We start from the raw sequence: 24,877 nt of genomic DNA on the forward strand, positions 1-24,877 counted from the left end.
TGACTTTTTAATTTTTTCAGAGGCAAAAATACTTGGGTTTATTAACCATGTTTTGTGCCACATTTAAAAATTTATTATGAAAAAGAATATACTTCTAGAAATTTATAAAATGTGTTTATAAATTTACTATTCCAACAAATACTAATTTCTTGGTTTTTACTAGGAGTTAAGGATCTTAAGGGCTAAGAATTTTAATTAATATATGTAATAACAACTACTAGAAATAATGAGTTAAAAAAACAACTGTCTATGCAAAGTAGAATGTATTTTTTCAATAAGGAAAGGTATGAAGGACATAGGGTTTTTTGGGTTTGGGTTGTTTTGTTTTTTAAGAGAAAAAAGAATATAATTTTGTCCTAAAGTAAAACCATTATTCCTAATTAAGAAAGGTAAAAGATAAGACAAAACCTGAATAGATAACAGAAAGTTTTATAAGGTGTGTGAAAAAGGAATCTTGAGAAGGTAATTTTGGTCAAGCTGATTAAGATTGAAATGGATTTATTTATGTTTTTAAAAAAGGAGAGTTTTAATATCAAAAGTACACCGATACAAAATTAGAATTTTGTTTTCTCTCTGTTAAAAGGACAAAGGCTTCTTAGATCATTAGTTGGCTCTTAATAAAAAATTACAAAGGTTTTTCTTTACCTTTAATATAACTGGCCTAAAAAAGAGTCTGTGTTTTGTCTTTATCAATTCTTTGATTATTTAGAAAGAAATCTAAGTCTTATCTATTAAAAAGCTGAGGTTTGTTTTTTTTTTTCAACTATATAACTTTCTGTATTTGTTTTTTAGTTTTTAATTTTTTTAATTTTCTTTTTTTTAAAGATTTTATTTATTCATGAGTGACACAGAGAGAGAGAGGCAGAGACATAGGCAGAGGGAGAAGCAGGCTTCCTGCAGGGAGCCCGATGTGGGACTTACTCCCAGGACCCTGGGACCACCACCTGAGCCAAAGGCAGATAGATGCTCAACCGCTGAGCCATCCAGGTGCCCCTGTATTTGTTTTTTAAATCTTTCAAGTGTCACTTTGGTTTAGTGGATAACTAAGTATTGTTTCACAGTAATCGATGATTGTATTTTATCAAATGTTTTAAGTCTTTTGACATTTTTAACAAACTTCCCCAAATGAAATTCTGAATAAAGTAATAAGAGAAATGTTAATTTATTTAGGGTCATTTGAAGTGTTAAATTACATGGGAAGCATTGCCAAATGAGAAGTAATTCTAAACTTTCTTTAGTTTATTCTTATATATGTTAACATAAGTGTTCCAGAGATGGTATGAAATTCCTAAACATCTATGTCCTGGGATAATGTTATCAGACATGATTTTAAAATCCATGTCACAAAAATAACCAAAGCTAGTTGTCAGTTTCATCACTCTCTTTGCATGTTTATGTGAACAGATCTTTCTTTTAAAGTCTTTTGTCACTTATAGACAGTTATTGTTTTACTCTGATGCTTTTGCAAAAGTATTCCTGCAAAAATGTTTCCTCTTCAAAGAGATTTATGGAAAAGACCCTGAGAAGTACTCTAAAATTCAGGTTTCTGACTTTTTAAAAATTTTTATTTATTAATGAGAGACACACAGAGAGAGAGAGAGAAAGAGGCAGAGACACAGGCAGAGGGAGAAGCAGGCTCCATGCAGGGAGCCGGATACAGGACTCGATCCCAGGACTCCAGGATCACGACTGGGGCTGCCCGGTTTCTGACATTTTTAAGATCATAACACAATATAAAGTAAGAATTTCTAAAGCTCCAATGGAAAATTGATTGATTCCTAAAGCCGCTAACTCAAGATGAAGCAAAATTAGGATTAATTACATAACACAAAATGTACTGATGAGATTATAATTTTTATTATTTCAGTTAAAACATTGCTAATTCTTTAATGTTTTATTTTCCACTTTAATGACCCCTTTTTTTCCTCCTCTCTTTTATGCTATTTATAACTTATAGCAATTTGGTAAAATGTCTTGTGACAAATGTTAAGACATTTATCTTTTTTCTTCTTACCTGATCCCTCCAGTATTCAGAAACTCTTATTAAATATTCTTATTTTTATGATAAAATATATATTTGCATAACTTCAATAAGAACCTGTTCTCCTTGTAACAGGACACGAGTGAATAAGTCCTTGGCTTGGCTTCCTAGTCTCTGGAGGCTTTGGAAAGTTCAATCTGAGATGCCTTGTGACAAGTTCTAGCAAAGCAGATTTAAAAGAGCCTATATGGTCAATCACTATTCTTGGCTGCACTTATAATTTTTTAAGATTTTATTTATTTGAGAGAGAGAGAACATGAGTGGAGGAGGCAGAGGGGTAGTGAGAGGGAGAAGCAGACTCCCTGGTTGATTCCAGGAACCTGAGATCATGACCTGACCAAAGGCTGATACTTAATTGACTGAGTCACCTACCTAGGTGCCTGTATTGCAGCACTTATGTAAATAATCAGGCCCAGTTTATTGAAACTACTTAATTTGTAAACAAACTAGTCTTACTATGGTTATCCTTGATAGAAATGGGAATGATTATAGGGAGAAAAATTATGTTCTAGTCATACATCTTTGGGGTTATCGGATTCTAGTGCTGTTAATTGTTTTGGAAGTTTTGTTTTCTACCTCTGAACTGGACTGGATCTTGAATTCTTCCATTTTCCTCCGATATTTGGCGAACTCTCCAAACAAACATTTTCCATTTTCTCCTACTCTTTTGACTTGGAATCACTATGGAACTAAAACTATGTGTCCACTCAGAAAAATCACCAGAGACATTGACACTGCAAACCAGGAATATCTGTCTGATTGCCATGCTTGCCCTCACTCCACCTAAAGATGCTTCAAATTTGGTATCTAGAAATTTTCTCAACTGGCTGCTCTCCAGACTCAGTATTTATAATTTACTTGAGTAAATTTGAGTAACCTTTGTTTTTCTTTTGTTTCCATAGAAATCTCTCTCATTAAATTACCTGATTCCTCACATCAATAGAAGCCAAAATTAGGTGGAAGTTCACCTGTAACATTGCCTTCTGAAATACAACATCCTAAAGTTCAACCTGTCCTAACTAATCATGATGGTATGTGTTTGCTAATATGTCATGTTGTGCCTATATAAATAAATAACTCAAAAAAATAGAAACCCAACTGCACATTTTTTTAAAAAAGTGTAGATTGGCTTAAGTAAAATATGAATTGATTATAACCCATCCGAATTATTTAGTTAGTTAAATCTTCACTCCTGGGAACCTCTGCTCTGGGAAATTTCTCAGTCTGGGTTTTGTTTTCCTTATAGTCAACATACCAGCCTCCCTAGTGTGTTGTACATGCTAGAGGGTTTTAAGTGCCTGCCAGCAGCCACTCGCATGCCAAATGGTAGCCACCAGGATCAGAAAACTGGATGAAATCAGCAATAATCACATAAATGATGAAGGTGGTAACTACATGGCCCTCCAGCCTGATGACTCAACTAGTGGAAACATGGAACGTGTGATTCTTTGGCCTGACTACAACAATGGTGGTAACCAAGAATATTGCTATACTGTTTGGTCATACTCTCAGCATGCTGAAACAATGACCGAGGCAATGGGGGGCTTGGGGGGGGTGGGAATGTTATTAAAATAAAGAACAAATGGAGACCAGCCTTGAAAATTCCCTGAGCAGACAAAACCAGTTTAATCATACAAACAAAGCTTCATTGAGCTTTAAGTTAGCAAGGTTAACTTAATCTGGGTTATTTCTTGCTTGTGCCTCTGGAAATCATAAGCAAAACTTAAGCTGTTTCCAAGATTGATATGAGGCAACCACTGACCAATTCCCTATCACTTAAGAAAATTCTAATATTTATAACCAATCACTGTGAAGAATAAACAGTCACCACTGGGTCATTATACGAGCTTCTTTATATCAATATACCCCTGAGCCTCAGTCCAAGTTTTGGTTTGAGAGCTCCCAGTTTGCAAACTCTCTTTTTGGCGTATGCATAATACACTTTTACTAATTACGACTTGTAGGATCCATTGGTTTTACTTCTGTTATTTCTGACATTTTGACATAGCCTTCAGCACCAATGGTTTCACAACATCTCGCCCATGCTCCATAAAGCCCTACAAGATCTGGCCCCTGATGCTTGTCCGCCTTCATTTCCTACCACTCGCCTCCTTGTTCTTTAGGTCCAGCCACACCAGATCTTCCAGGTCACTTCTTCCTCAAGGCCATTGCACAAGTCCCTCCCTCTCCTCCAGGACCTAAGGAAGAAATGTCCCCTTATCAGGAGCCGCTCCCTATCCTCTTATCTTATTTCAATTTTCCTCATAACATTCATCACCTCCTGACATTTAATATACTTGCCTATCACTGCTCTCCTTCACTAGAGTATAAGCTGCAGAAATGGGGTTGACAGATAAAATATGGCACACCCAGTTAAGTTCGAATTTCAGATTAAAAAAAAGAATGAACTTTTCAGTATGAAGATGGCCCCGATGTAATATATACTTTGAATACAAACCTCGGGATATAATTATACTTTGAAAAAAACCTCGTTGTTGATCTGAAATTCAAGCTTTCCTGGTGTCCTGTATTATTTTTATTTTGTTTTATCTGGTAACCCTAAGGCAGGTGGTTATTTAGCTCATCGCTGTGTCCCCAGGGCCAGAGCTGCTCCTGGCAAGTAGCTCTCAATACATATTTATGGGATGCATGACTGTCTTCAACTAGATCGTTTCTCTGCAACACGCCTAGTCTAGGTGCAGCGGGCGAGCGGGGGGGCGCAGCCCAGAGCACAGCCGGGGGTCTGGCGGCTGGCGAGCTTTCCACGCAGGTCCCGCAGCCGCGCGTCTCGCCGGCCGGTAAGCCCCGCCCCCGGCGAGGAAAACTCCGCCCCGCGACTGGAGAGCGGCGGGTCCCAGGGGGCCGTCCTGGGGGCGGGGCCTCCGCAACCGCAGGCGGGACCCCGCCCCCGCCGGAGCCCCGGCCCCTTTAACGCCCCGCCTCCCGCCGCCACTGGCGTCCCTGGTGTGACGTCACCCAGCGGGCGGCCAATGGGAGCGCGGGTTACTGGCAGGCGGCCCCGGCGGCTGCTGCCAAAGGGGAAGTGAGCTGGGGCTGGAGCGATGGCCCGGGTCTGGAGCCCGCGGCCGCCGCCGCCGCCGCCGCCACCGCCAGCGCGTTGGGAGCAGCTGCGGCTGCAGCCGGAGTGGGGGCCGGAGTCGCGGCTGGAGTGGAGGCGGCGCGTGTGAGTTGCCGAGTGTCGCCGGAACACCTCAGACTCCGGGCGGGAGCGCTTCAGGTGGGCTGAGCCGCCGTCGCCCCTCCGCACCCCCCAGACCCGCGGCCGAGACAGCGGGGCTGGGGGCTCCCAGGTGCGGCGCTGGCACCTGGCAGGCTGGGCCCTCCGAGCCGGGCTCTGGGCCTCCCTCGCTCTCGGGCCGCCTTGGCGCCCAGGCTGTGTCGGGGTAATAGCGGCCGCGGCCCCTGCTGCTGCCGCCTCCAGCTGGGAGCGACTGGCGCCTTCCCCCCGGCTGGCTCTGCACCTCCGCCGCCTCTCCCATTCGGGAACAAGTTTCTTTTCGCTCTCCCTTGGGAGTCCTGCCCCGGAAGGGCAAAACACCCATCTGTGAGTCCTTCCCCAGCTCCGGGAGCGCACTTAGAAATACTACCTACTTACCGGGAGGTGAAGGTTGCTCCCTTTTCCACTCCCTTACCTGGGACTCCATGCCCCGAGCCTTACCCGTTTTGATCACCAGCTCCCTGGCCGTCTCTATGTGACTTTCCTCACCCCTCCGAGTTCCACTTTCCTCTGAGCTCCGATCTCTAGCCCCCAGCGGATCGGGTCAGTCCCACCCCTGGGTGGGAGTGACCCAGGGCTCTGGCCCAGATTCCCCACCCTGGAAGGCAGCTCCAAGGCAGCGAGAGAATTGGGCGTTGGGTACGAACCTGGCAGCTCAGCAGTGGGTGCTCCGCTCACCCCACACAAAAAGATGAAGAAGCGCAAAGAGCTCAATGCATTGATCGGCTTGGCTGGGGACAGTCGGAGAAAGAAGCCCAAGAAAGGCTCAGGCCACCGCCTCCTTCGCACTGAGCCTCCGGACTCAGACTCTGAATCCAGCTCGGAGGAAGAAGAGGAATTTGGTTTAGTTGGAAATCGCTCTCGTTTTGTCAAGTGAGTGATGCAGTTGGTGGGATGTGAAAAAGGCATTTCCTTGCACTTAGCAATGGGGACATTTTAAAGGAAGGAGAAGGGTGTTCCTAGAAGGAAAAGGATGTAGACCTTGGACGGCAAACAGGAAGAAAAGGTGTTAGGGAGATGAAGCTCAGGTTCTGAGTGAAGGGTTGTCTCTAAGTGTATGAAGAACTCTGAATTCAGGGTGGAAATCCACAGACTTGGGGAATGTGCCAAGAGCCCAGAGCAACCAAGTTGGGAGTGGCAGAAAAGCTAAGAATAGGTATATGGGAGCAAACAAGCCTTTGGAGCTAGACCTTTTTAAAAAGTGCAGTAGAGACAGGGACTTTAAGACTGTAGATTATTCTTTGCACGCTCAATGAGTCCGAATCTTGGAGGTGGGGGGATGCCGTGAGGAACTTACAAAGTATGAGCCTCCCAAGTAGGTGGAGGGTGGGAAACAAAAAGAGACAGCTTCTCCCCAGACCACTTTAGGTGGTGAAGCCACTAGGAAAAATCCAAGAGTGAGCTCTGAGGACCTTGGGAATTGGGGCTCAGGGTGCGAAAAGGCTGAAGGGAACCTTGAAAGTGTCCTTGGACCCTCTCAGGGAGCACACTGAGGGAAAATAATATTGTGCTGAAGATGTGGAAGCAAGGGCTGGCTAGGCAGAAGGTTGGGGTGCTGAAAGAGTTTAAATCCTTTGAGATTTTGTTTGTTTAGAGTGTCTTTGTCCTTTTATTTTGTTAAAGAAGTTTGGTATTCTAATAAGCTTTGTCAGATTAAGTAGTTAAGGGCAATCTTAGATTTGGGAAATGAAGGTCTGATGAAAGGGAGCAGTTCCACTGGAATAGTTGCCCTGTTGAGGGAGTTTAGATATTGAGTGTTGAAGTTTGGTGTGAAATCTAACCCCTTTCCATGTTTCCTGGCTTCTGAGCCAATAAGCTAGAAGGCACACCAGGTGTCCACTTAAACCTACAGTTCCTATTTCTTCCATTCTATTTGCGGTAAAACTTGCTCAAAGGTTTATGAAGTTTCAGTAGTCTGAAACAGGGTCCCCTGGGAGGGTGGGGGAGTGAGAAATAGGTAAATTACAGTGCTGTAATGGACTTTCGCAGAAGCTCTAGTCCTGACACTTTGCTAACCCGAGCTTGTCCCCAAAGACCTGAATCCTTGATGACTTCTGTGGGCTGCAGTGCCCATAAGATCTGTGTTGTGGGAAAAAAAAAAAAAAAAAAAAAAAAATCTGTGTTGTGTATGTGAAGTTCTGAAACCTTTGTGTCCAAAAGATGAACTCTTCATAGGTCATGTTATTTAGTCACTTTCAACCTGTTGTTCACAGTTAAGAATGTGTTGCCCAGTGGTTCCTGGTAAATAACTATATGGTGACACGTGTGCTATTTTTAATACAGCTGTACCCATAATCACTTTTTGTACTCCTGGTTGAATTTGTTCTTATGATCAGGGGAGACTATTTACGATGCTGCAAGATCTGTTATCCCCTCTGTGCTTTTGTCATCCTTGCCGCCTGCGTTGTGGCCTGCGTTGGCTTGGTGTGGATGCAAGTTGCCCTGAAGGAAGATCTGGATGCCCTCAAGGAAAAATTTAGAACAAGTAAGTGTTGCCCTTTTCAGAGTGTTATGTTGTTTCTGGGTTCTGGATCCACAAATTGGACCATACTGAGTTAAGAGTTTTGCCCACTCAGATGAAGCAATTATATATTCCTTCCAGTGTTATAACTCTTTCTTAGCTGTTTTGAATGTGGGAACAATTGTTTGTTTGCTTGTTTTTAAACCTACAAATAAAAAATAGTGCTTATGCATCATCAGGACAAACACCATCTGAAATAATGGCTCTCTGGTCGACACTTAAGGTGCAGGAAGAAAGTGCTAAGGTCCAGGAGACTGGAACCTTGGTTAACCTCCACTATTGCCAACCTCCACTTTATACTTAGGGAAGTATAAAGTGGCAGTAGCAACACTGGGCTATTTTCTTCCTTCTCAGGAGACCATTTGAGAAAGAATGTGGGAGCATTTGTCAATTTCCTCCTTAAGAAAATCTGTATGGAATGAGCAGTAATAATAGCTAGCATTTATGGAGTGCTTACCATGTACCAGATCACAAATAAATATTTGTCTCACGAATGAGTTTTAAAGTTTGAGACTTACTAAGTTGAAGAGTTTTCTATGTTCTAAATTACAAAGTTGTATTTTGTCATATCCAAGGTACTTTATCTGAACAGTGTGTTTGCATCGTAGCTTCAACCAGATTTGACCTAAATATCTTCCTTTAGCAATGCAGATCTTTGGTTCTAGGTTTCAAGGGTTAATTTTCTAAGCTAAAGAACCAGTTTCAAGTTAATCACAAATGGCTTAAGCTTAGCAGCATTAGCACATGGGCAAACTGACCACTAAGCTTTCTCAAGGTCATAACAAAACCTGACCCCAGAACTGGAATTAGAGTTATGTTCTTACTTCTCACCTTAAGCCTTCGGAGATCACAACTTCCAAGTGTTCCTTCACCCCAGCTTCTTTTTGCTCTCTGTAGTTATTCAGGTTCTGAACTTGACCTAGGAACAGCTAATCCTTGGTTACTGTGTTAATGATGTTCTTAAGGATGTTGTTGAAAAAAAAATGTTGAAATACTAATTTTGGTTTTCTTTTGAATCAAAGGAAGAATTGGGTAAACCATAATTCTGTGTCTGAATCATCTTGACTTGTATGTTTAATCAATTGGTGGAATCAGAGTACAGTATAAGAAAGAAGGAGATTTTGTATTCTAGTTAATTTCCTTTCTTAGTGGTTGTCTATCCCAGTATTGGAAAATGTTTTTAAGGCCAGTGGTTTCTTTGTAAGTGGTAATCATAACTTGGAAATGAGGTTCTAAGAAACAATGCTTAACTATAGGTAACCACTAAAGATACCCGTCTGTGCCCTCATCTCTCTGTAATTAACTGGGCCTCCTAAGTTTGTGCTGCAGCATGTTTTGATCACATATAGTAGTTATTTATTTACACATCTCAAAACATTGCTCACTTCTACCCTCCAGGGACTCCTTTCTCTGACTGCTCTGTACCTGTGTTTAGAGGACACCCATGTAACTTACACCTTAGCTGAGCTTTTCAGGGAATTTCTTTTCTTAGAAATGTACATTTGAAGTGTATACAGGTAATAGACCTAACAATCAATCAGTCAACAAAACTTTGTTGAACATTTGTTAATACCAATCCCTGGAAATACTATATTCAAGAGATGCCAAGATTTATACCCTGAACTATGAGACCTGCTTTCTACCACTGAGCAACAGTCCCCTGGGACTCTGACTGCATTTGTCAGCCAGCTGAATGAAGCAGATTTGGAAATGTCAGTCTAACTGCTTTGTTGTCTTTGGTTTGCTGCAATAGAAATGCCAGCCCTGTAATGTCTAAATGGTATTTCTAGAGGGTGGAGCCTGGGGCATAGTCTGTCCATTGGCTGAACCATTGTGGACCACTTGCCCAAGAGTTTTTTGGGAAAACCATTATCTTGAGTAAATGAGGTCAGTCTTGTTAAGCTTAAATAGCCTTTCTTTGAATTACATCTTCTTTCCCTTAGACATATTTCAATAAGTTTATTTTTATTTCCTGTTTTTCAAGAGGATAGTGGAAGTCACTGATTCAAATAAGACCACCTCTGCTGTTCTGGCTTTAATACCTTTTTGAGAAATTCAGAGCTCTTGTTCTTTATTTCAATAAATTTTCAAAGACACTCATCAAAAAAGGAGGCAGGATTCCTGAAATATCTGAAATAGAAAGCAAAGCAGATAGACTTGGTATTTTTTCTTGCAGTCAAGGAACAACTTGGTCCTTACACTGAAGGTACTGAGTGGCATTGAAACTTAGTTCAGTATTCTTTCCAAAACCGGGTACTTCAGAAGACTGCACAATTATTTTAAGGAAAATTCTGTTCTCAAACCATCTTTCCCTGTCACTCAACAATGGAACACAAGAGTGGAGGAAGAGAATTTGGAAGAGAAGGAAAGAATAAATCTGGCTGTTTCTTTTTTGGTCACACAGGCAGGGTAACAGTTTGGTCATTTACTACAGAACTTAAAAATGGTCTTGTGGTAATGAGGGCATTGGGGTGTAAGCATCTGACGGCCGTAGTATACTAGAGAGTGTTGGTCCTAGGAGCAGAAGGTTTGACTGTCGAATCCTGGGTTGCTCATTACTAGCAGGAAAATGTGGATAAGTCACTTATTCTTTCTGTGCCTTCATTTTCCCATCCACAAAACCCAAAGACATATTTATGCTACCAGAGCACTTTGGTCATCTCTGTCATACCAGAGATACAACACCACACTGTGTAGTGGTTCTGTGACGACATCTTGCCATCCCCCACTGCCCCCACCCCCAAGTGAGAGCTTCAGGGTCTTCTGTGTACACTGGTGCTAAGTGCAGGGCTGGGCACATGATAGGTACCCACTAACAAGTTGAGTGATTACATAAAAGTTTATTGCAAACTGAAAAGATATTTAAATATAAAATACATTGCTGTTAGCATTATATGTGTTCTATCTAAAGAGTGTATGCAGAAATCTCTACTTCCTGATCTTAGAGACCAGGAAGAGAGCTAGGTAAGTTCTTTTAAGTATTAATATACTAAATTTTAAATGAGTTGTTTTGAAAGAACGTAAATTAGTAATCGTAAGTTGTTTGCTGTACTTCCTCTCGTTTTTTTTTTTGTTTTTGTTTTTGTTTTTGTTTTTTAAGATTTTATTTATTTGAGAGAGAGAGAGAGAGAGCCCGAGCATAAGCAGTGGGAAGGAGACAAATGGAGAGGGGGAAGCAGACACCCTGCTGAGCAGGGAGCCTGACTCAGTACTCGATCCCAGGACCCCAGGATCATGACCTGAGCCAAAGGCAGACACTTAACTGTCTGAGCCACCTAAGTGCCCTTACTTGTCCCATTTATAAGTAGCCAAAGTGCCTTGACACAGGCTACTCTCTCCTAAAAAGCCCCAAATAAGATAATGAAAATGATCCTCTCTTGGCTCACACAATCCTAAGTATCCAGAAGGTTTTCAGGGCTTGTCAGCTTTATATGTTTGTTAGTTAATAACTGTAACCCAGGTTATTTATGTATTCATCTTATTTCCTCTTCGACCTCTACTTTCTACTTCTTTCATATAGACTGTAGGACAGAGACCCCCCCTACACACACACACATACACAACCACCTGAGAATGGCAGACATGTGTGGGATAGGTTTTACTTTACAACCTCACTGAAAATGTAAAAGAAAATCATCAAAATGCTGTATTAATTTAGACTGACATAATGTTCTTACTGTTTGAGATGGATGTATTCCTGTAAACTGATGAAAATCAAATGTTAAAGTAAAAGCACTGAGGGAAATCTTTCATTTATAAAGAGATCCTTTCACACTTATTTTATTTATTTACTTTTAAGATTTTATTTATTCATTCATGAGAGACACAGAGAGAGAGAGAGGCAGAGACATAGGCAGAGAGAAGTAGGTTCCCTGCTGGGAGCCTGACCTGGGACTCTAGGATCACGCCCTGGGCCGAAGGCAGGCGCTAAACTACTGAGCTACACAGGGATCCCTCACACATATTTTATATCTCATTTTAAAAAAAAATAATTCTGAATTTTGAGAGAGTGGGCTTGTTTGTAGTAGGGGTACCATCACCTCCACCCTACTCTTTGATTTTTGTGGGGATTTTTTGTTGTCGAGTTTGTTTGATTGAATTTTCTTTGTTTAACTTAATAGGACAACATTAACTCCATTTCATACCCTACAATTATTTCCCTGGAGAAGTATTAGACTGCTGACACTGTGTTGGAAATACATGACAAAAGATCTGGTCCCCATCCTTAAGCAACTGTCTCTCACTTAATCTGGTAGAGGAGACAGATGAGTAAACAGTTAAAGGACAGTGTATTGGGATCCCTGGGTGGCGCAGCGGTTTAGCGCCTGCCTTTGGCCCAGGGCGCGATCCTGGAGACCCGGGATCGAATCCCACGTCGGGCTCCCGGTGCATGGAGCCTGCTTCTCCCTCTGTCTGTCTCTCTCTCTCTCTCTCTGTATGACTATCATAAATAAATAAAAGTTAAAAAAATTAAAAAAAAAAAAAAAAAAAAAGGACAGTGTATTAAGTGCTTGGTAGAGTTTGGAGTGGTGAAGAGGTGGGGGTCCAAGCTGGGAGCCCAACTATTTGTGGTGAGTCTTGAAAGGAACTAACTAGGCTAAGGTAACAGAAATGGAGAAGAGGCAAGCCAAGGGCATCAGGGCAGAAAGAATAGTGTGTAGAGTCACTGAGGCTTAAAGAGATTGGTGTGTCTGGAAACTCCACTTGTCTAGAAAATAGATTGAAGAGGAAGATTATGAGAAACGCGGTTGAGAGGTAAGCAAAGGCCAGATTTACTCAGTCAGTGATACTTACCAAAGGGCCTATAATGTGCCAGGTGTATTCCAAGTGCTGACCCCACAGAGAGGAACAAAAAAAGTCATAGCACTTCAATTTTAGTAAATTGTTTCATATCTGTCCTGTATGCCAGTTTTTTTTATTTTAAACAAAGTATATAATAACTAATTAGACAATTTGTGTCTTTAAAGAAAAATTATTTGTGGGTTTTATTCTGGAGGACCAAGCATGACCAATATTTTATTTTTCATGAAAAGGAAAAATACTCTTTAAAGACGGAAGAGAAAGCATTCTTTCAGGCCTCTGCCTTCAGGTTGGCAAATCTCTAAACCAGTCAGGAGATAGTTTCCCAAAGGAAAAGCCAAATATCACCTTATACTTCACCTGACATGTTCCTTTATCTTCTATTTCACTTTGAGCTTTTGAGTTGATTTAAGAGTTAGGAAAACATCGTTTGCTGCTTATGAAAAAGATTTAAAATCATAGTCCACATAATAGCACTTGAAAGGTGGTTAAGAACCCATCTTGCATATGACCAGTTTGAGATAGGAAAAAAGTATATTTAAGCATTTAGAGAGAGAACTTTTGATGTCACCTTGAGCATTAATGGAGTGAAGTTTATAAATCTTCACTGACTAAACAAAAAGCTTAATTGCTCTGGTTAATACTTAGTATTTATTTATCACATGTTGTATGCCTACTGAGCCCTTTTAGTACTTTACAACCATTCTTTCACTTAATTCTAAAAATCCTGTAAAGTATATTTTATCTCTATTACAGATGAGGAAACTGATCTCAAAGAATTTGAGTAATTTACTCAGGATCACAGTAAGTTACAGAGTTGAGATACAAGTTCACTTCTTTCTGCTAATACTTGTTATCATTTTTAGCCATCTGACTTTTAAAAGTTGTACTGCCAATAGTGAAATAGCCCCAGTAAAAATGATGCTTTAGTATTAAAAATGTACATTTACATAAACCATGTAGCTGGTAGATAGGAATTCAGCCGTCCTACCAGGATCACTTCTATTAATCTGTCTTCCTTCATACTGTAAGATAATTTTTTCATCTTGGAGTCAAGATGGCTATTATCATTCTTGTTTTTGCTTTTAGTGGAATCTAATCAGAAAAGCTCATTCCAAGAAATTCCCAAACTTAATGAAGAACTACTCAGCAATCAAAAGCAAGTTGAGAAGATTGAATCTGGGGAGCTGGGCCTGAACAAAGCCTGGATCAACATCACAGAAATGAATAAGCAGGTAGCATATGTGTGATTTTATTTCTGTGTAAGCTGTGAATGTTTAGTTTTGTTTGTTTAGTATGCATTTGTAGGTATAGAGCACTCACTTCTGATTGTTTTACTTTTTGAAATCATGTTTTGCATACTGTGATCCCAGCACATTAAGGTCAGGTAAAATGGGTAATAGTTGTGCATTTACCAGATATATAAGATGTTAGCCCTTTCTGCAAAGAAACGGTCTTATCAAGTAGAGTAGTTTGGAAGGAGTTGGAAATTCTTGAGTCACCTTTTCCTTAGGAGCAGTGTAGGATAAAATAAAGAGAAAGAGTGTCATTCTAACCTCGAGGAAAAATGGGTAGTCTCTTTGTATTAGATAATGAGAGCTTACTTTGTTTAATAGAGTTCACAAACTTACAGCCTTGGGCATAATGCTATACACTGGAGTAACACAAATCTGTAAACCATCCATAGCTAATGATAGTTATTCTAGAGTACCACAGCAGGAGGAGCAGAGTTGGTTAAATACCTTGGCCAGGCAAGCAAGCCTAGAGCAAAAACTTTTCCAGTTCCCAAATTGGCCAGATCTCAGTAGGCATTGATTCCAAAAGAGGGATTCTCCCAGAGGGAAAGGGCTAATGCACAGGAGATTGATCAAGCATCTCCTGTGTAAAAGGTGCCAGAGTTGCCATGAGGTACTGTAGCCGCTGTTCTCGGTTTTTGCAGTTTAGTTAAAAAAGATGTGTGTTGGGGGCAGCCCAGGTGGCTCAGCGGTTTAGCACCGCCTTCAGCCCAGGGCCTGATCCTGGAGACCCAGGATCGAGTCCCACATCAGGCTCTCTGCATGGAAGCCTGCTTCTCCCTCTGCCTGTGTCTCTGCCTCTCTCTCTCTCTCTCTCTCTCTCTCTGTGTCTCTCATGAATAAATAAATAAAATATTAAAAAAAAAAGGTGTGTTGGCAAGAAAACTCGAGTACAGAAAGAATGGTACAGCTGCAGAGTGCTTAAAAATAGATGCACCATCTTCATTGGGGCTAAGAAGATATTCTCTTCAGAATGGAGTGCCAAAGTTCATAATCAGCCATTGGCAGGGAGCACTGTGCTCTAATAAAGTGCTTACCCACATTTCTGAAGCTACTGCCAGCTTTCAGCAGCAGTGTGGGAGTGGGGCAGGTCAGCACTTAAGTCCAGGGGTCAGTGGTGTGCAACAGTGGCCTGCAACAATGGCTTTCAGATTTCGCCTGCAACCCACAAAAAGAAATGTTTTATGTCATTACCCACTAAACATATACCTACATACATACATGTATAACTGAAATAACAGTTTCTGAAAACAATAACTTACCCTTAGTATGCCTTATGATATCTTCTATTAAGTTCTATTTCCCTTTAAAATTACTCAAAGAGGGGATCCCTGGGTGGCGCAGCGGTTTGGCGCCTGCCTTTGGCCCAGGGCGCGATCCTGGAGACCCGGGATCGAATCCCACATCAGGCTCCCGGTGCATGGAGCCTGCTTCTCCCTCTGCCTGTGTCTCTGCCTCTCTCTCTCTCTCTGTGACTATCATAAATAAATAAAAATTTAAAAAAAATTTTTAAAAAAATTAAAAAAAATAAAAAATAAAATTACTCAAAGAATAACTGACAGGTTGTAGCACTCAGTATCTGCTCATTATCACTTATCTTTGAACTCCAAGTAATTAGAGAAAAACGAGTAGTCACTCCCTTTTTATAAAAAGAATAGGATAAATTGTGGACTTGCTTTTATTGACAGCAAATTAGCAGTTTGGTCAGAGATTATATTAAGTGAAAACAGACCACAGTGAAGCACTGAGAAGTAATTCATTAGCATAATCTCACTGGGGCAAGCCGTGGATTCCATGGAGTCTGTCATGGAGAATGCTGTTCTGAGGCAAGGATGAAATCTTTCAAGATGAAGAGTCAATGTCAGCTCTGTCTCATCTTTTTCATGTAAATCAGCATTGTGGAAAGAATCAAAAGGGGAAATTGGTACTCGGTGTGAGAGGACACACAGGTTTTCAAGTCTTTGCTACATATTTTGGCTTTTGAGTTCTTATTAACCAGGAATCTAACAACAAAGGAATCATTTTGTTCTTGGCCTGGCTCTTTTAGTGCAAGAAGTACATGGGAAAGCAGGTATACAAGAAAAGTTTACTCTAGTTCCAGGACTTCTTATATATAACAGGGAGACATTGAACTGAAACTCTTACCATTTTAGTCTCCGTAGATCTTCACAGATGAGGGGACTGACTGCTGAGACCAGCCTGAAGCAGAGGAATTCTCTGCTAGTGTGGGCACAGAAGGGTGGTGGTAGTGAAGTAAACTTTATATTGGTCCTAGGGGAGCTCATCACTCTGTGAGTGATTTTCTGAAATTAATGTCTGTGTATATCTGATGGTCTGTTCAAGGAAAAGGGATATGTCCTAAATTAGAATAGCTATAAAAATAAAATTGGTATTTAACTATGTTACTATGTCTAAGGGTAACTGTCAGCTAAGATGGCTTTTATTGGCAAATTATGTTTAATTTTTTTTTTGACAGTGGATTGGCAAATTATGTTTTAAAGAGTAATTCAAAAGTGACTTAAACAAAAAAAGTGACTTAAACAAGGATGCCTGGGTGGCTCAGTGGTTGAGTGTCTGCCTTTGGCTCAGGGCATGATCCCAGATTCCCCGGATCGAGATTCACATCGGGCTTCCTGCAAGGAGCCTGCTTCTTCCTCTGCCTATGTCTCTGCCTATCTCTCTCTCTCTCTGTCTCTTGTGAATAAATAAATTTTTTTTTTTTTTTAAGTGGCTTAGGGCAGCCCGGGTGGCTCAGCAGTTTAGCACCGCCTTCAGCCCAGAGACCTGGGATCAAATCCCATGTCTGGCTCCCTGTATGGAGCCTGCTTCTCCCTCTGCCTGTCTCTCTCTCTCTCTCTCTCTCTGTCTCTCATGAATAAATTTTTAAAATCTTAAAAAAAAAAAAGTGGCTTAAACAATAAGAAAATGGATTATATCACTTAATGAGAACTGCCTTATCCCAATGTAAAGTTGAAATTATTGCCACCTGGGGGGGGGAAGCCATTAGTTTGAAATAAGTTAAAATCCAATTTTGCATTGAAAACCTTTAATAGCTAAAATCTTACTTTTCTGTTTTATTCATGAAACCTCTGATTTCATACCTGTAGCCATTCTCAACCACTATAGGGAGTCTCTTCTCTCTTTTTTGAAGACTGTAACTCAACAGTTGTTTAATGAGCTACTTGTATGGGCCTTGGATTCAAAGCCAAAAATGATAATTCCTGCCCCCAAGGCTCTTACAGCCAAATAGAGGAGACAGAAAAGTAAACAATTGTAAAATAGCTTGATGAGCAATAAGAGTCAGGTCCAGATGAGTGCTATTGGGCATTTTTAAGGATGTTTTTAACCAGGGGTCACACAAGCTTCTCACATATCTTGAGCTGAGTCCTGACCGGCACATAGTGTTGGCCAGGTGAATTCTACAGAAAGAGAGAAGTGCATCATCGTTAAAGCATCAATAGAATTGATCCTCATTTGCAGATTCCATATTTGTGAATTTGCCTATTTGCTAAAATTTGTCTGCAACCCCCAAATCTATATCTGTGGTGCTTTCATAGTCATTCACTGACAGGTGTACAATGACAGAATATTTGAGTCACTCAACACAGACATTTCCAATGGATGTCAAGCGAGGTGACACTCTGCCTTGTTTCGACTCTCCTAGTGTAAACAGGTTTCCTTTTAAAATTATATTTAGTGCCATGTTTTCATACTTTTGTGGGGTTTTTTTTGTTTTGTTTTTTGTTTTTTTTTATGATTCTACTGCTTGAAGTCCCTCAAGCGTAATGCTGAAGTACTGGTTAGTATTCCTAAGTGCAAGAAGGCTGTGATGTGCCTTATATAGAAAATATGTGTGTTAGATAAGCTTCAGGCATGAGTTCAGCAATGCACACTTAATAAGATGTCTTTAAACAGAAACACATATAAAACAAGTTTATATATTATATTGATCAGTTGACAAAAATGTGACCAGACAGTTCTCAAGAACCTAAGCCTATACTTCCCTTAGGAGTAGTGGTTCAGTATTCACTAATTCAGTGTTTGCTGCAACTTTCTAGAGCATAACTATTGTGAATAATGAGAATTTACTGTATGTCCAAAAGGATAGAAAAATGAAAAACAGTGTGTTCAGGGAATTTTAGTAGTTCATTATAGTTATAGTTTGGTGAAAAGAGGCTAGATATATGGATATGTCAACAAGAGCCATATCAAGAAGGATCTTGAGTGACCTTCTATAGTATGCTCTCTATCTCTTGGCACTCAGTCCTGATACCCCCTTTTTTTTTTAGTCCTGATACCTTATAGTTATTTGTATATACATCTGATTTTACTAGAAGGTTATATACTGTACTTGTGAGCTTTAAGCATGATGATGATGGTGATAACTGCCATTCATTAAATGTTTTCTTTGTGTAGGCCACTGTTAGATGCACTTACATGTGAGATCTCCTTTTTTGCTTCTATAACCCTATGAAATAGGAAATGGTATCTCCATTTTACAGATAAGAAACCTGAGGCTCAAAGAGGTTAAGTAGTTAGCTCAAGGTTGCACAGCTGTGTGGCATTGCTAATATTAAAATATATGAGGCATAGGAGCCTGTTTTCAGTTTTCTATTCTGCCTTAAATCTTTGTATCCTCTATCAGATGCAGTAGGTGCTCAGTAGATCAAGTTGAAAGGCTGCGATGTCAGGTCCCTACTAAGGCTTATAATCATTCATCATTAATGATTAGCTGTTTTAGTAACTCTTTTACTTACTATTTAAAGAATCCTTAATTTTAACCCCAAAGTAAAAAAAGCAGCATTTCAGACTTTATAGTATAAAATGGTCTAATAAGCAAACGGTCTACAGTGGTTATTTTTAATTCTGCTAATGAAAAGTCATGTAATATGCATAAAAGTCATGATTCATCTTTTGGCTGGAATGTAGGGTTTTTTCCTAATGATTTCTGCTTAATTCAACTTTTTAGACTCTTTGAACTACATTGTGTGACTTTTAGAGATAAATTCTGTAATGCTTGAATCTGATCTGACATTCTAGAATGTCTACCCTGAGACTAGAGCAGTGCCAGAGATAGTAAAAGGAAAGTGCCCCTTGTCTCTCCATTCTAGTTCCATATGTAGCTTTGCTGTACTTTTCCATAGATACTGACATTACTTTACTCTCAAAGAGGAATGCCGAAAGATGGAATCCAGTTTTGCAGTTTTATGGGAATGTAGCTGAGTCCTAGTGACCAGTGTGGAGTTCAGGTCTTGTAAATGAGTAAGAAGGCCTAAGTTATGTTTGGTAATTGAAGAGCTAATTGTCAGCTCTCCAGGGCATACTCTTTCATGGAGGCAGCTTATCCCCTCCCTGGAGTGTTTGGGGCATGGGGAGAAGTGGACCAGTATTTCACTTTATCCTACTTGCATTACTTTCATCTGCTCCTCTGGTTTTGGGTGAAGTGGTAGCTGCCTCCAGCCACAATGGCCATTACCATTCTTGAGATGCTTCTGATTAGCCTCAGGATATTGTAGTACTTGAGAGAATAGTTTCTACCTAGATCACTCCACCCAAAACATGGCTTGCATCTTTTAGGAACTGGCCAGTTATCAGTGGAAAGAGTTTACTCCCTTAGGTGGCCTAAAGGTAATCACACAATGGATAGGGCATTTGGAATAACCATATTCTTGGCCATCAAGTTGGTATTGAGTCATTCGTATACATACTTCGGGGCACTGAGTAAAACATACCTGAGGGAAGGCCTCCTTCCTCACACTTTATGACTGAGCATGTTAAGATAGTCTTGGAAGGCCCAGTGAAGGGCGTGGAAGAAAAGGCCAGCCTAGGAAATCTATTAAACGCATCCAGAGTCTTGTCTTTTTCCTATATGTATATTTCTTTCCCATCTTTTGTCTTTGAAATTTTGTGAATAATATGTGAATGTATTCTTATATAAGATTTAAACAATAAAATATATAACGAACTCTTATGAAAATTCCCCTTCAACCTCATCTCTGTATGTTCCCCCAACACACACAGACATTTCTGGTCCCCATAGGTGTCCACTGCCATGAGTCTGGGCTGCATTCTTCCATGATTTTCTATCAAAATCATAATAGCTTTTCATAAGAATCAGCTTATGGGTAAGTGTGTGTGTGTGTGTGTGTGTGAGAGAGAGAGAGAGAGAGAAAGAGAGAGAGAGAGAGATACCAAATGGATAGAGTCATTCAGTATATATTGTTCCACAAGATGCTTTGTTCACTCTGGATATATCTCCACATCCTTAGCAATAGACACTTAAATGGTTTCTAGTGTTTTGCTGTTACAAATAGGGAAACAGTAGATACTCTTGTGTATATATCTTTGTGCACTTGAGCAAGTAATGTGTAGATAGATTTCTAGAAATGAAATTGCTAAATTAAAGAATATAAACACTCAAATTTTGACAGATACTCCTAGATAACAGGTCTTCTCCAATTTACATTCCCATTAACAGTGCATAAGAATGCCTATTTTCTTTGAGTCCTTTTCAGAACCTCAGTATTATATCTTTTTAAAGATATGGATGAAAACAACCTTCATGATACAATTGCTACTCTTAAAAGGCTTATAGTTTGCTGAGAGTATCTCTCTGTGGGGTGAGATTTCTCACCCATTTTGTTTTTAAATGCAGAGTTGGAATGTTGAAAATTAGTCTGAAGATTTTGGAGCATTTTGGAGAATTTACATGTTTAAGTGCTTATTAAATTTCACTATTAAGAAACTAACACTAATTGGTATTTTTGTTTGTACCACGTACTGTGCCAAGAGCTTTAATTATATATCTCATTTAATCCTTATGGCCTGTATGAGTCATCTGTCACCATATTACATTCATCCCAGAACTTTGTAACTTAACACAACAAACATTTATTGCCTCACAGTTTCTGTGGGTCAGGAACCTGAATGCTGCTTAGAGTGGTTCTGGCTAGGATCTCTTTAAGGTCTAGGCCAAGGCCGCATCAACTGAAGGCTTGCCTGGGACTAGAGAATCTTCACCCACATGGGTATTGGCACCAGATCTTAGTTCCTCACAATGTGGGCTTCTCCATGGGGCTGCTTGAGTGTTCTCATAACACAGCAGCTGGCTTCTTCGTGTGAGTGATCCAAAAGGAATCCAGGAGGAAGCCCTGGTGCTTTTAATGACCTAGTCTCTGGCAGCTCAGGTGGCTCAGCAGTTTAGCGCCACCTTCAGTCCAGGGCCTGATCCTGGAGTCCGGGGATCGAGTCCCACATCAGGCTCCCTGCATGGAGCCTGCTTCTCCCTCTGCCTGTGTCTCTGCCTTTCTCTCTCTCTGTGTCTCTCATGAATAAATAAATAAAATTTTTTTTTCTTTTTTTTTTTTTTTAGAATTTTATTTTTTTTAATTTATTTATGATAGTCACAGAGAGAGAGAGAGAGAGAGGGGGGGGGCGCAGAGACATAGGCAGAGGGAGAAGCAGGCTCCATGCACCAGGAGCCTGATGTGGGATTCGATCCCGGGTCTCCAGGATCGCGCCCTGGGCCAAAGGCAGGCGCCAAACCGCTGCGCCACCCAGGGATCCCCAATAAATAAAATCTTTAAAAAAAAAATGACCTAGTTTCCCGAGTTGCCCATTGTCACTTCCACTTTATTATGTAGGGACAGGCCACACTCAAGGGAAGGGGGGTTAGGTTCCAGCTATTGAAGGGAAGACTATCAAAGAATTTATAGACATATTTTAAAACATCCCTATGGATGATTGTTGTTAAACAGTTTTTATTGTTTAAGCCATTTTACTGGGGAGAAAAATGCGTTGACTGCTTATTTATGCTTTTCTCCTCCTTCCTGGCGTCTACCCTCTACTCTGCTTGGACTAGTCTTCTCACTGTCCTTCCTAGACAGTATTCTTTCTCAGCCATACATTCATTCAGTGAATACTTAACTGGTGCATGTCTGTATGCCAGGTAGATGATGGAAGATGTTTAAACAGACAAGGTCCGTGATGTCATGGAGCTTATGGTCTAGTGGAAGAGAGAATCCTTAATCAAGTAATCACACAAATAAATAAATCATTGTCACTTGGAGAAAGGTCATGAAGATAAGATATTCTTGGGCCTGTTCATGCTTTGTTCCCTTCTTATTTCCTAATGCCACACTCACCTATTTAACATAGAAAGAAAACCTGCTTTACTTTTTATATGTATAAAGCTTACTTACTTCTCTATCCGAGTCCTACTTCAGTGAAGCCTGTCCCATTCAGCCTACACAAATATTCTTTCCTCTGAACTTTTTTTCAGCATTACATCTAGTACATAATTATTTATTTAATGTTACCTATCTCTACCTCCCTCTCTACCCCTCTCTCCTGGTCTCTCCCTCTCTTTCTCACTCCCATTATATGTTCCTACCACCCAGCCTTCTTCCCATTCTTTAAATATGCCAAGCTCTTCTTTGCACTGGGGCATTTGCCCTAGTAGTTCCCCCCGGGTAATAAAGCCTTCTGGGGGGGGTTGGGAGAGTAGCTACCTGGTCACTCATCAGGTCACCTTATTTTAATTTTCTTCTAGTGCACCCAATTATCCAGTATATTTCTTATATGAAATTGTCTTTCTCCTTGCACTAAAATGTAAATACCACAAGATCATTGACATCTGTATTAATTCACCACTGGTATGAAATAGGTCTCATTTGTTGCAGTAATGAATGAATGAAAAAATGTCCTGAAGCCCCTGAATATACTCTTCCTTACAGGAAAGAGGGAAAGAGGACTGAGTTCCTGGGCTCCTTACTAGACTTCCTGGTTCAGAAAACTCTGCTTTTTGCTCCAGGAACTCTGTTGAACTTCTTTGCTAGTGCTTAATCCAATACTTTTCTTTGTTTTTCTTTCACCTTCTACTAGGATGTAAGCTCCTTAAGAGCAAAACCTCATGTTCTTGTTTGCCACTGTCTCCACAATGCCTGCAGCAGTGCCTAGCACAGAGATGCCCAGCACTGGTTGAAGGAAAGAATAAGGGATCAGGTTTACTTTGTGTGCTATCCATCTGCCGCCTGCCATGATGTTAGGCACATAACAGAATGTCCAGAAACTTTAGTGGTTACTGTATGAGGCCATTCTGAATATAACTGCTACTGGTAGATTTGTGTCCCATCCTAGAATTCAGGACAGGAAAGCAGTTTGGAACTAAGAATCTTTCAAGACTGTTTTGAGCCCATACTACAAAGGTGTTAGAATATGATCTCTGCAGCCTGAAATTGTGTATTATATAGGTTTCCTCAGTCCTCATTCCAGAGAGAAGTCAGGCTTTTTAGAATTCTACCCCTAAATAGCAGAAGGGAAGATATGTTTTATTTTTATTCAATTCCTATTTTAATACATGTACTACATCAGTCAGCACATCAGTGAGTATTTATTGGGCCCCTTCAGTACAGAGTAATACTTTGGTTGAACTATTGAGTTTGAAATATTAATCACATTGTTAAACCAAAACTGAATCCCCAAGTAATCTAAAGTGTTGTACAAGTTCCTATAGACTATATTTTGAGATGATGGGCTTTTACTTAATGTATGTTCCCACTTGGTCAGGAACAAAAGTTCAGTAAATAACCAAGGTGTTATTTTTTATCAAAATGAAATCTTTCAGGGGTCCTTGATCATTAGGTTTCTCCCTGTCCAATTGTTGAAGGATTGTGTTGTAATCTCTGTAACTTAAGATTTTGAATCTGGTAGCTGTCAGAAGTAAAGTAAAGAATGATACTTGCCTTTCTGTCTTTGGCACTGGTGTTTAATTTGGGCAGGGAAAGGGGCACCTGAGTAGCACAGTTGGTTAAGTGTCCATCTCTTGGTTTCAGCTTAGGTCGTGATCTCAGGGTCCTAAGGTCATCAGGCTCCATGCTCAGCACAGAAGCTGCTTGGGTTTCTTTTTCCCTCTCCTTTTGTCCCTCTCCGCCCATTTTTTTTTTCTCTCTCTCCCCCTCTCTCAAATAAATAAATAAATAATTTTTTTTAAATGGGGCAGGGAAAGAAGAGGTATTACTGCTGTCTTCCAGATCTCGGTTCTGTCCAAGGGTTTTTTTGTTTTTTTTTTTTAAGATCTTATTCGTTTATTCATGAGAGACACACAGAGAGAGGCAGAGACATAGACAGAGGGAGAAGCAGGTTCCCTGCAGCGAGCCCAATGCAGAACTCAATCCTAAGACCCCGGGATCACAATCAGAGCCAAAGGCAGATGCTCAACCTCTGAGCCACCCAGGCATCCCAAGTCCAAGAGTATTGTAGTTCTCTACTCTTTGAGCTGACAGGGTATAATGTCTGGATCACAGAAACAATAAAAGTCAAGGGCGCCTTGATATCATCAGCTAGAGTCTGTGCAGTAAGCATTCATTCTCCAAATTCTCTTTTCATTATTAATCTCTTTCAGATTTCTCTGTTGACTTCTGCGGTAAACCACCTGAAAGCCAACGTTAAGTCAGCCGCAGACTTAATTAGTCTGCCTGCTACTGTAGAGGGACTTCAGAAGGTAAGTGCTGCATGTGGGCACTAAGATTAACCTGTTGCTGTCATTTTAGCTTCTAACAAGTTTTTTTCTGAAAGCATAGCATTTGAAATTAGCTGCTCCAAGAAGGCAGTAATAGAATATATCATTTTGTTCTAAGCAGTTCAGAACCTGTTTTGGTTTGGTTAAATTGGGCCTTTAATTTGCAACAGGTGAGTTTAGTTGTGGTTTTTATGGATTTACATCTTTTTATTTGGCTCTCTGAATCCCAGAATTTCTCTACTAGGACTCTTAGGTTAACATACATGGGTTTGCTTCTCATCATTTGCCTTCTCAATTCATCATCCAAAATGTCTTCATGAGGGCAGCCCGGGTGGCTCAGCGGTTTAGCGCTGCCTTCAGCCCAGGGCCTGATCCTGAGACCCGGGATCAAGTCCTATGTCAGGCTCCCTGCATGGAGCTTGCTTCTCCCTCTGCCTGTGTCTCTGCCTCTCTCTCTCTCTGT

The 24,877-nt window shown here is 40.6% G+C and overlaps 1 protein-coding gene across 1 annotated transcript in view; it reads left to right on the top strand.

The window, feature by feature from the left end:
* The first annotated feature begins 5,061 nt into the window (after positions 1-5,061).
* The window catches only part of EFCAB14 (EF-hand calcium binding domain 14), a 44,837-nt gene continuing 25,021 nt past the window's right edge, over positions 5,062-24,877 (top strand). The window contains exons 1-4 of the mRNA XM_072772266.1: positions 5,062-6,152; positions 7,616-7,764; positions 13,690-13,835; positions 24,298-24,396. Coding sequence (XP_072628367.1) covers positions 5,971-6,152; positions 7,616-7,764; positions 13,690-13,835; positions 24,298-24,396 — 576 coding nt within the window. The 5' untranslated portion in view covers positions 5,062-5,970. The remainder of the gene's footprint in view (positions 6,153-7,615; positions 7,765-13,689; positions 13,836-24,297; positions 24,397-24,877) is intronic.

The sequence above is a fragment of the Canis lupus genome, chromosome 13, assembly GCF_048164855.1.
Source record: "Canis lupus baileyi chromosome 13, mCanLup2.hap1, whole genome shotgun sequence".
NCBI lineage: Eukaryota > Metazoa > Chordata > Mammalia > Carnivora > Canidae > Canis > Canis lupus.